The sequence below is a fragment of the Pollicipes pollicipes genome, unplaced genomic scaffold (assembly GCF_011947565.3).
Source record: "Pollicipes pollicipes isolate AB1234 unplaced genomic scaffold, Ppol_2.1 Scaffold_5724;HRSCAF=6776_pilon_pilon_pilon, whole genome shotgun sequence".
NCBI classification, from domain to species: domain Eukaryota; kingdom Metazoa; phylum Arthropoda; class Thecostraca; order Pollicipedomorpha; family Pollicipedidae; genus Pollicipes; species Pollicipes pollicipes.
Genome location: NW_023596746.1, coordinates 49,127,808 through 49,139,918, shown reverse-complemented (window position 1 = coordinate 49,139,918; position 12,111 = coordinate 49,127,808). Strand labels below are relative to the sequence as shown.

Below are 12,111 nucleotides of genomic sequence, written 5' to 3'. Positions count from 1 at the left end.
ATGGCTCTACTGCTGTTACCAGGTCATGTTTTAAAGGTGTTACAGTTTGTTTTTAATTTGTGATGTTATAGCATATGATGGATAGTATATTACATATTATAAATATAATACTATATTACAAATCAGGAAGACCCAGCCCATGGACTGGGTTCTGCACTGTTCGCCGTTACCTGACGCCCTTCTCATGTTTGACATTTGTGCTCTGATCCGTCACTGTCCTGCGTGCCTCTGCCATGTGGCGTCTGTCGCCTGGCCTGTACTCAGCGACCGAAGCCCGCTGACCTGTGGCCTGACCAGTGCCTTGTGTGTACGTTACAGGCCAGTTCTTCGGGGGCGGCACGTGCCGGCCGTGCCACCACACGTGCGTCGCCTGCAGCGGCCCCATGTCGGTGGAGTGCAGCCGCTGCCAGCCGGCCACCTATCTGCACAACGTGAGCTCCAGGCCGCGGCCGGCACCACGCCGCCGACCGGGGCCGCTGGGGACGCGTACCCCCGCCGCTGACAGGCCTGACTGAACCCCGCGCTGGGATTGCTCTGGCTCCGGCGCGCCACCGTCGACCGACTCAAACACGCCACACGTGCGCGCGGGTGGCGTGTCCTAGTTTTTTAGTTGTCACTATTAATTTAACTAGCCTTTACTGTCCCTTGTAATTCTACTAGCTTTTACTCTTGCTGTTGTTCTTACTAGTTTTTAGCTGTTTCTTCTTTTTATTCATTATTGACTACACACGCTCCGGCTGAGCTTCGTCCGTTCATGGCACAAAACCCCGCGGCTTCTCCGGGTTCCCAGCCTGGCACCAGCTCTCTGGGTTCCCAGCCCGTCACTAAACCCGTCGTCGTGGGGCCTCACGGTCACCCGCGGAGAGCCCCAGGCTCGTGGTCGAGCTCTGCTCCTCCCCGTATGGACCCGACTCTTCCCACTCTGAGCAGCTGACCGGGCTGTCGCTGCACTCCCGGGAGCCCCAGGCTCGTGGTCGGGCTCTGCCCCTCCCCGTATGGACCCGACCCTTCCCACTCTTGAGCAGTTGATCGGGCCGTCGCTGCATCCCGGACGGTGGCGAGAGCCGGCGGCTGTTCCACGCGGCGGCTCTGCTCTGGCCCCTTCCAACTCGGACCATGGGATCGCCGCAGCGTGGCAATACATCAGAGCATTTACTTAAACGCAGGATCAGCGGCGCAACTTTATATCTTGAGCGAGCCGTGGCCAGCGTGTTATATCACGCTACCGCGGCCGGGCTGCGGCGGCAAACTTGGCGGTGGGCATGCGATGCCTTGATCCTGCTGGCTGTCTGACCCGAGCGCGACTGTTTGTGGATGCATCGGCTGACGACACGGCGCGGCTGCGTGGCTCGTGACACACAGCGAAGCGCCGTGGTCAAATGGAGTTTCGTACCTACGTCCGGCCGATAAGCGCGCTGCGACGGTAGGTGGGCTGCACTGCGGACAACTTTCGCCATTGCGTAGCCATTCAGATCGGGGTCTTTAAACTCTATCGCCATCGGGCCATCGGCGCACCGGCCCGATGCTTTTAGCGGGTGCTTTGTGGCGATGCGCCTCCTGAGAGCCGGCGGGTCGGTGCGCCGGCCGCTGTGCCGCGTGTTGCGACCCTCAGGTCGACCCGGTATTGATCTCCACTTACACCCCCAGCCGCGAACACTGGATGTCGATTACCACGCGCTGTGTGGGAGCGCAGGTGCGGATGGGGGTTGGCTCGCCGCGCGGCGGGGTCGGTCGGCTATTCACGCTTACGTGGGGAATCACCGGGTCATCCAGACGCTGCTAGCGCCGTGGACCCCCCACAGACTCGGCGGCCGCGGGGTGATCTCTGCTCAACACTGGCGCGAGGCCTCGCCGCTCAGGCCCGGCCGAGGTGACACGCCGACCGGCCGCGGGCAGCGCCAGCGTGTCGATCCTGGCCGCTGTCATGGCGTCCGGCCGCCCACGTCCGTCCGTCCGGTGCCGCCGCTGCCGGCAGCGCCCCACTCGCCCGTCGCACCGGCGCGCCGCCGCCATGATAAATGCATGCGGTTTTGCCCCCACCTCGGCTCCGGTCTATGAATTCTGTATCATACAATTAGCCCATGGCATGGAGACCGGCCTCGACTTACTATAATTGAGCGTGGCCCTGTCGTTCTGTCGGCCGGCCGCCATCCGCGCCGCGCTGAAATGACGAAACGTACAATTTGTCGGGAGTTGGGTAGGGTGCATCGGCGATGGAAACACGAGTGGCGGGGTGCCGACAAGTGTTGGGATCTGGAGTGAACGCGCACGTGCACTTCCATGAACGTGCTGATGTTTTACGCATGTTTGAGAAGCTAGTTTTGATTGTGTGAACGTTGAAATGACGCGTTCTGTTATCAAGGTGAGATTTTACTGACTTTTTCTTGGTTTTGTGCCGGACGGCAAACCATGCACAGTCTGTGCAACGAGTGAGACCGGCTGAAATGTACTGCATTGCAGGTCATGGCGTGGGTAATGCCCCAGAAACTTCCTTCTTGTCACTCAGTTTCCGCCCGTTTGCTACCACTCGTCCGTTGCGGTAGTTCCCTCTCCGTCCGTTTGTTCTACCCTTCTTGAGCCGTCGTTCCACCTCCGATCGTTGGTTTCCACTCGTCCGTAGCCATCGCTCCGTTTCTGTCCGTTCGTTTCCACTCGTCCGAATCCATCGCTCCGTTTCCGTCCGTTCGTTTCTTATCGACGCTCCATCCTATAGCAGTCTGCCACTGTGCGTGCTTCGGACCACATCTGTAATTTGATTTGCATGCCATATGGTGTGATACATTGCTGCTGATTGCGGCGTTGATGATTTCGCGCTTCCCAAATTGGGCTGGATTGTGGGTTAATAGCGATGTGAATGTCTAGGCCGGTGCTGACCTTCAATAACTAGGAGCGGACGGTAACGAACCACCAGAATAGACTATGGCAAGCTGGCCCATCCCAGCAGATGGGATTTGTGTAAATTTAGTTGTCAATGAGGCTGACTGTGGTGACCAAATTATTGGTTCGAGTTAGCTCGAGTGAGCTCGCTCTACAGCTCATCGGGCTTGCAAAATCTCCGAGAATGTTAACAAGACAGCCTCTCGTCGCAAACTGGTACCCGTTCTGCACGTTGCATGTTACAGTTATGATGGGGCGTTGTTGGATCGGCGCGTAGCTCGTGATTTTTGGCGGAGCTCGGACATCGCCAGCGTGCCAGCTGCGACATACTCACCACAGTGGCATCGCTAGCCATATCAGTGGCGAGGGTCGACGGGCCATGACCCATTGGCAGGCATTGGATGAACGTAATGTAGAACGAATTTATCCCTCGCTCCGATTCGCGCTTTTGCATAACGTGCACTGGTATGGGAAGTGGGCAGTGCGCGCCCCTCGTCCATGCTGTTTCCAAACTAAAATAGAGTCTCGCAAAAAGTTCACAGTGGATGATCTTAACGAGATCTAGTGATTGTTTAAAGCATATCTTGCTGGGTCATTAATGGACCCCTTTGTACACAGTCAAAGGTCAATTTGTCCTGAAAATTGCGCTGTTCCATCTTGCCACTATTTTGTCAATAGTTACAAAAATACGGCTGGTAGTAGTATAGCATGCATACAGACATGTTCCATGTTGAACTCTGAGCTCATTGATGTGTGGTTTTGTGTGTTTTGAGCATATTTTCATGATGCAGGACCCTGCTTATGTGAACGCGTCAGTCCGCCGCGGTCGGCGTATTCGTTGGCTGCCGCCCGCCGCCATTGATCTCGGTGCAATGGTCCTAAGAACCGTCACTTCTTGGAAACCAGGAATGCTGGAGACACATTTTTGGTGCCAAGACACACGGAATGAATGTCTCATAGGCCACCACAAATTTGGGCGTGATCACACCACATGGCGAAGAGCTATCCTCAGAAAACCTTAGAGGCAAGCGACCGCCCTCATCATGGCGAGGTTTGAAGTTTTGAAGAACATATGCTCATTTTTAGGTTACCCTGTTGTTTCTTTGACATGGCGTGGTTTTAGCGCGGTTCACCAGTTCCTCTCACGAGCACCTCGTCCGTGTGTCTGTTTCGTTGTCAGATCCTGTAACCACGTGGCCGCGGGATGGTTCACGACACGCCACCGACGTCAGGCATGCGTTTGTTCCGTTGTCAGGTCCGTGACCACGTGGCCGCGGATGGTTCACGACACGCCACCGACGTCAGGCATGCGTTTGTTCCGTTGTCAGGTCCGTGACCACTTGGCCGCGGGATGGTTCACGACACGCCACCGACGTCAGACATGCGTTTGTTCCGTTGTCAGGTCCGTGACCGCGTGGCTGCGGATGGTTCACGACACGCCAACTGTATCAGGCTTGTCGGGGGACTTTGCGACACCGCCCGAGCCCAAGGGCCAGATGGTATTGCATGCTAGAATGTCGCTTGTATGCCGATACCGAGTACAAACCCAGGGCGGCCCCAGATGCCGTGCTTGGGAAAGCAGACGCGCGATTCGTTATGGCCAGCTTTCTTGAAGTTTCGCACATCTCTTCGCCTAAATGTATCACTGTAGGTATCAGAGAATTTCACTGAAGCTGGTGGATTGGGTTTCTTCAGCCCTCAATGCGTCATCCCCAGCTCTTAAAGAAATTTCACCGCAAAATTTAGATCACGGTAAGAATTCTTACAAGGCCCATAAAACAGTGGTCCGTCAGAGCCGTCGCGAGCGGCCATTGGTGCGTGCCGACCGTCGCCAGTCCGGCCTAGGACCGACAACGTGCCTCGGCAGCCGCTCGGTGACCCCCTTCGTCTGGCGTCCAGGACGAGGTCAGCCAGGCCACTACTCTCGTGCGTATGGCAGCCCGTATGACTGTGATATTGTCCCCACATGTCCCTGATAGCGTGCCACATGTCGCCAACGGGGGGCAATGGAGGCACGGGTTCGTGCTTTGGTCGCGGGGACGTTCTCAGATCCAGAATTGTGGCAGCGAAGTAGCGTGGTGCAGTTCAGAAGACGGACTGCCTGCGTCAGAATATGCGTCTTTAGCCAAAGGACCAGACGTTGTGTAATGCTCTCCACACATATTGCATTTCCCTTATCGGTCAACATTTGTGATAAACCTGATCTACATGTTCTGTACGACCTATGGTGGCCCATTTGCGGTCCCATTTCCGGCCTGCGTGCACTCTGTTTGGGGACTTCCGGGGTTGATTATGAATTAATTCTGCCCCAGTCTTGCTCGCCCCCCCCCCTCCCCCTCCCCCTGCGCGTGGGGTCTGTGTTACGGGTACTAGTACTACCAGGAAGATCATTGCCAGCTGCGATTTCCGTCTCACACCGCCGCCTGTGCAGGGCCTGTATTACCGGGACTGTCGGGAGAGGGCCGTGGCTCCTCCCGTCCCCGTCTCACACCGCCGTCTGTGCAGGGCCTGTGTTACCGGGACTGTCCGGAGGGCTTCTCTGCGGTGGCTGGCGTCTGTCAGCCGTGCCTGCACACCTGCCAGGATTGCCGCTCGCAGGAGAGCTGCAGCTCGTGCCGGCCTGGCCTGCTCATGAACAACGGCACCTGCGTGGCCGCCTGTCCCCAAAGGTCAGTCGCCGTCGCCGCACCCCGCCTGTGTCACCAGGCCGTTCGAGTCGTCTTATGGAACGAGGACGGCGAGATGATAGGTAGCCGATCAAGATGTGCCATGGGGGCCACCCAACGGCCGGGTGGGAAACAAACTGCGTATATTGATACGGACGCACGGCATGCACATGGACAGGAAACGTGGAGGTCCTCTCCTCGTAGTTCCTTCCTTCCGTTGCAACACTCGCCGTCATGGCGCGTTCTCACCCTTTCTGTCCGGTGTCTGCTCCTCCCCGGTACCCCTCCTGCCCTGGCGACTGTTCCTCCCCGGTCCCGCTCCTCCTGCTTTGGTCCTGCCCCTCCTCCGCAGTCCCGCCCCTCCTGCATCGATGCCTGCTCCACTGTGTAACCCCCTCCCCCTGTCCCTGTCTGTCTGCGTTTCCCGCTCTTCCTTCACGGTCCCGGATCTCCTGCCTCGGTGCCGTCTCCTCTGCGGTACCCCTCCTGTCCCGGTGTCTCTCTCCTGTTTTGGTACCTGCCCCTCCCCCAGTGCCGCCGCCCGCTCTCCCGGCGCCCGCCCCTCGGCGGTGGAGCCCGCCCGCCCTCCCGGCGCTCGCCGCGCGGCGGTGGAGCCCGTCCGTGACGGCCGGCCCGGACGGCGTTGACAGTGTGACTGGCGAGCTGACGCCGTCGGCTAATGGCCGGGCCGGCAGCGGCGCTAATGCCAGCCGAGGCTGCCGCCGGTGGCCCGCTTTATCACGGGCTCTCTAAAAAGGCTCGGCGCTGCCGGCGGCCGGCGCCGCACCGCCACCCCGCCAACAGCCGGTGTTGCAGCGGCCTCCCCGCCAACAGCCGGTGTCGGAGCGGCCGCCCCGCCAACAGCCGGTGTTGTAGCGGCCTCCCCGCCAACAGCCGGTGTTGGAGCGGCCTCCCGCCAACAACCGGTGTTGGAGCGGCCTCCCCTCCAACAACCGGTGTTGGAGCGGCCTCCCCTCCAACAGCTGGTGTCGGGGCGGCCAACAGCCGGTGTTGGAGCGGCCGCCCCGCCTACAGCCGGTGTCGGAGCGGCCGCCGGCCGAGCGGCGAATGGCGCGAGTGCTGGACGTGGCCTGACCGGACGGTGAAAGGCACCACCCCATTGAGAGGTGAATGGGAGCGGGCTGGTGCCGGCAACCATTGCGGATGTACCGTCGGCGGGGGACGGCAGTAACCCGGTCGACGGCGCCGTGCCTCCCGACGGGTCATCGTTGCCCGCAACGGTGACACTGCGGGGTATGCTGGGAAGGGGGGGGGGGGGGTCAGAGCGCTCTGCCGGGTTCCAGCACAAATAGCAGTATGCGTGTGACGTGTTCGGGAAGTCGACTGGAAAACCCGTACATGAAGGGTTTGTTTTGCTGTACTGGAGGTATGTATTTATTCTAAGTGCTTCTAAGTGCCGGTGGCTGGTTATCCAGCGAGCGCTTATTGATATGTTCTGTTTTGGAAACGTTAATGTCATTCTCAGGAAACTAGCTGCTTGCCTATTTATCTCGTGATTTCGGTTTCACGTGTATCCATGACAAGCAGCAGATTGCTTGCTTACGTATGATTCACCACAAGTATCCGTCTGTTATGTTGACTCAAGCAATTTGAGTGTGCAGTAGCACATCATTCATGTATGCGGCACGAGACGTCCGCATATGACGTATCTCATCTATTATGTATTGCCAGGAAAGCGTAGTTGGCCTGTGATGACACACTCTAAGGAGATTAGGGTCTACCGTCTTTGGCATTGACTGCATAAAGCTCAGTGTATAGCATGTTCATTACCATACTGGAATCAGTAGGGTGCGTGGAATGGCGACGATACCGCATATTGAAGGGCAAACTCGCCATGTGCGCCAGCGCCCACGCCTTGATTATGACGCAAGCGATGGAATGTGAACACTACTTCTCCGAAAAGGTCTTGGTGCGCCCTTCAGAGGGCGCTGAAGTGCCTGGTCGGCTGCCAGTCTCCATTCCGGGGTGGTGTGGCGGAAAGGCCAGCGGCGCTCCAGGCGATGCCGTGGCCCACTAGCTCGCCGGTTACGAGATCAAAACCGAGGCCTGCGCCCTCCTGGCGATAAACCGGTGTTATACTGCCTCGGCTCCGGCTGGCCAAGGGTTTGAAACGCCAGTGGAACACGCCTGCGAAGTTCCCAGCGAGCTTTGATGCTGGCACCGCTATCTGCAGCAAAGCCGGGTGGTTAGCTGGGCCGTAAAGCCGGCCTGCTGGCGCTGCCATTTACCCGCCGCTCGCACCCCGGGCCTGGTCCGCAACAGGGGCTGGCGGTGCGGCCGGGCCGCCGGGCCCCAGCGGTCAGCGGGTACCGAGGCGAGTGACACCTGCCGCTGCCGTTGTCAGCCTCCATCGTCCGATCCCGCGCCGCCAGCTGACCGTGCTCCGTGCCCGGCCATGGTCCGCCAACTGACCCGACCAGTGCTAGGCAGCCAATCTTGTGAAAGCCGTCCCTCTGTGGTGCTGTGAGTACAGGTGTGGGAACAAATGGCCCGGGGCACTTCCCGCTCCCCCGCCCACACTCTGGTATTGTCCTGTCCTTGGAGTCTGGCTGGTCGCCCGTTCCGTCGCTCGCTCTCCTGTTCGCTGTCCCTGAGCGCGTTCTGTCCGTTGACTCGGAACCCCACCCACTCCCGGGGGTCGGGCGTCGTGCTGAGACATGATGGAGGCGTTCGTGCTGGTAGTTTTCCCGTTATTCAGATGGTCAGTTCAGCCAGCGCAGCGACACACCATGCTGTAATTCGTGCCTGGCTGTGCGCCGCGTCTCACGCCCCTCTCAATCGCCGGGAGCTGGGCCGGTTGTAATCACCCTCTTCCGTGCATCTTCAAACGCCTCTCTGCCAGTCGGCAGAGCCATCGAATCATTCGGGCATAAGTCAGGCTTAAAATGCGTTGGTCGTTATCACGGGTCGATGGACGTTGAAGGATGTGTTTCTCACTACCGCCCATTAAGCGGGGCATATTTCATCCTACTGATTGCTTTTAAGTCATTATTTCAGCTTTACGCCGTCAAACGAGGAGTCTATCTCACCTTCTCACGAAAATGTCAGTCACGATCCATACGGTGGGACGGTCTAATTTGTGTGCCGGGCGCTGCGTGTCCATCACGCGGGCTGGCTGACAAAGTGCCACCTAACGAGGTGTGGGCCAGCCGTCGCGGAGCCGCCGGGCCCCGTGGCGTGCCACACGGCCATCGCTGCCGGCACCGGCGCCCCCACCCCTCCCCGTCGACAGGCAGCGACGCCGGCTTCTTTTGCAGAGAATGACAGGCGACTGTGGTCCGATGCGGTCCGCCGTGTGGTATGATGAGCTGTCACGCATCTCCAACTCGCCGGCACTGTCGCGACATGCACTGTCGTCCTTGCAACGGTGGGGTTGGGGGGGGGGGGGGACGCCAGTGCGTGAGCTTAATGACAGACAGCAGAATACCATTTTTGATTGGCTTCATATTGATCCTCGTCTGTTATGAGACATTGGCAAGACTTACGAGAAGGCGTTCTATATCCGTGCGTACTTTAAGGGAAGTGATATCTGCGTATGCTGTATGGATACTTTCATCCCAAATGAGCGAAGCCGTGGCAAATGGAACACATAAAGACAATGTTGCTTTGCGTCGTTGCCATCCGGGATAGAGTGATTTTTATGTCGCCAGGCAACACGCCCATACAGGGGTGTGGGAACATTTCAAAAAGTGGATGGGTTAAACCAGGCCCTTGTCGCTCAATGCATTGTGTATCTTTTGAATGGAGGACGGCTGACACCGGGGTCCCCCCTCAGCGCCCCACCCGCTGTCGCCGTTTGCATTTTCATTTAAGGCCGAGGCACTGTGATAATCTGACGCTGTTGAATCTGATGCAGTTTTACGCGCGTTATCTCGTGCAGCTCTTCCCTGGGGTCCACCATTTCTAAGTTTCCAAGATAGCCAGGTACGTGTGAGGCCACCGGATCGGCGGTGGCGAGGAGCACGCCCGACATGCGTGAGCAGTACTAGGCGTGGTTGTTCGGCGTATCACTGAAAGTGTTTGACTAGATGATGCATGAAAATGGCATTGCTTTACGCATATGCAAACCAAACAGAAAGCATTGATCGAAAATCTGTCGAAATCGGTGTCTGGCACGGAGCCCCCTCTCGCTCCACCGATGTTGTCCACGTGCTTTTTGTTGTCAACGTTCGTTGTCAACGTTCAGTCGGCCCACAAAATATTTATTTATTCACTTTCCTCCCCCCCCCGTACTCCGTTTCCTTGACCTCGTTGCCTCGCTTCCATACATGACCCAATGACTGTGTGCGACTGACCTCATAGCATCAGATGGCCTCGATGACCTGACGGGTAATGCGTCTGCTGGTCTGTTCGTCCAAGGACTCGATGACTTGTTGACTTTGGTTGGAAAGCTCTCGACTGGAGTTATTGTGAGCTGAAACATCGCCCGTGAAAGGTCAACGCCCTTGCTAGCTTTGCTGGGTTACGTTGATGAAGGGAACGTGTCGCTTACGGCACTTACATAATGCGTAGGTGTGCTGGAAGTAGTGTGCCACTATGCCAAGGGTTCTTTGGCTGGGAAGAGCACAAGACCGTGTGGATCGGTCATGTCAATGGACTGTTAACACCTAACAGGAAATTTGTGCCGACCACATTGTGATGGTATTTTACCAAACTTACCCGGTCTTGAATCGATTGTTCCTGATGTTTATCGCCGTGGGTTGATCTTCCAACTCCTGGAGAAACGCGGTTGTGCTGTTGGCTGGCTCGGCTCGTTCGTCCTCCGCCGTCAGTCCGCTCTCACGTGGGACCGGCTCAGGACCGCCCCCCCCCAGGAGCTTGCTGTGCGCCTTGGCTCGGCTCGCCCGTCCTCCGCAGTCAGTCCGCTCACATGGGACCTGCTCAGGACGCCCCAGGAGCAGCTGTGGCTGGCTCGGGCTTCGCCGTCCCCGCCGTCAGTCCGCTCACACTGGGAGCGACTCAGGGACGCCCCAGGAGCTGCTGTGGCTTAGCTCGGGCTCGTCGTCCTCCGCCGTCAGCCCGCATCACATGGACCGGCTCAGGGAAGCCCCAGGAGCTGCTGTGGCTGGTTCGGCTCGTTCGCCCTCCGCCGTCAGTCCGCTCCACATGGGACCGGCTTTCCGGACGCCCCAGGAGCTGCTGTGGCTGGCTCGGCTCGCCGTCCTCCCGCCGTCAGTCCGCTCACATGGGACCGGCTCAGGACGCCCCAGGAGCTGCTGTGGGCTGGCTCGGCTCGCCCCGTCCTCCGCCGTCAGTCCGGCTATCGGTGGGACCGGCTTCAGGAAGGCCCCGGAGCTGCTGTGGCTTGGCTCGGCTCGGCCCGTCCTCCTCCGTCAGGTCCACTCACATGGACCGGCTCAGGACGCCCCCCAGGAGCTGCTTGTGGCTGGGCCCCCCCCCGGGCTCGCCGTCCTCCGCCGTCAGTCCGCTCACATGGGACCGGCTCAAGGACGCCCCAGGAGCTGCTGTGGCTGGCTCGGCTCGTCGTCTCCGCCGGTCAGTTCACTCACACGGGACCGGCTCAGGACCGCCCCAGGAGCTGCTGTGGCTGGCTTCGGCCTCGCCGTCCTCCGCCGTCAGTCCGCTCACATGGGAACGCGCTCAGGACGCCCCAGGAGCAGCTGCTGTGGCTGGCTCGCTCGCCGTCCTCCGGCCGTCATTCCGCTCACATGGGACCGGCTCAGACGGCCCCAGGAACTGCTGTGGCTGGCTCGGGCTCGTCGTCCTCCGCCGTCAGTCCGCTCACATGGGATCCGGCTCAGGACGCGCCCCAGGAGGGCCTTTACTGTGGCTGGCTCGGCTCGCCGGTCCTCCGCCGTCAGTCCACTCACATTGGGACGGCTCAGGACGCCCGAGGAACGTGCTCTGGCTGGGGACATGATAATTAACCGGGACCATGTCGGAAGTTGACGAAGGATGCCATCCACTGCAGTAATGTGGGCTTCTGCGGGCTGATTGATTGCTGGGATTTAGTCGTGGGCCTTGGTAATTTCAAATGTTCATTTTCGCGTGTGTGGATTATGCTCCATTGAGTTTGTTCTTTAAAAAAGGCCGAACCATGCGCTCGACTTGTGTGGGTATTGAATGCTTCTGGAGAGCGTTGATAGTTTTGTGGCGGTTGCAACGTGGCACATATTTTCTGTGTGGATATATCGGGTACACTTCGCCTCTCTTCGGTGACATGTGAACCGAATTTGGGTTAAGCGTCCTTCTATTTGGTACCGACGCCGTTTGTGTGACGCTTCCCCACAGCAGATCAAGCATTGTATCTGCGTAGGTGTATGCGTGCGTGCGTGCGCTGGAGCGCGCATGGTTGTGTGCGCGCGTGGGTGAGTGCGTGCATGCATACGTGGTGGATACGAATTTCAGTGGCTTCAATCAATTGTAAGACCCGTCCGTCGGCATCAGCACCGTTTTTACCCTCGAAAATGTCACTTTCCTTGCCCTGGATTCGTCTAAAAAGAGTGCGTATTCGGCGCTTCGCGGCGCGGTTTTATTTGAGTTTTAATATCCATCCACTTGAGCGTCGGCAAAAACCGACTTTAAA

The 12,111-nt window shown here is 58.6% G+C and overlaps 1 protein-coding gene across 1 annotated transcript in view; it reads left to right on the top strand.

Moving 5' to 3' along the window:
* Positions 1-318: 318 nt before the first annotated feature.
* The window catches only part of LOC119102613 (furin-like protease 2), a gene marked incomplete at its 5' end in the record, with an annotated part of 40,937 nt that continues 29,144 nt past the window's right edge, over positions 319-12,111 (top strand). The window contains 2 exon segments of the mRNA XM_037226056.1: positions 319-431; positions 5,383-5,546. Coding sequence (XP_037081951.1) covers positions 384-431; positions 5,383-5,546 — 212 coding nt within the window.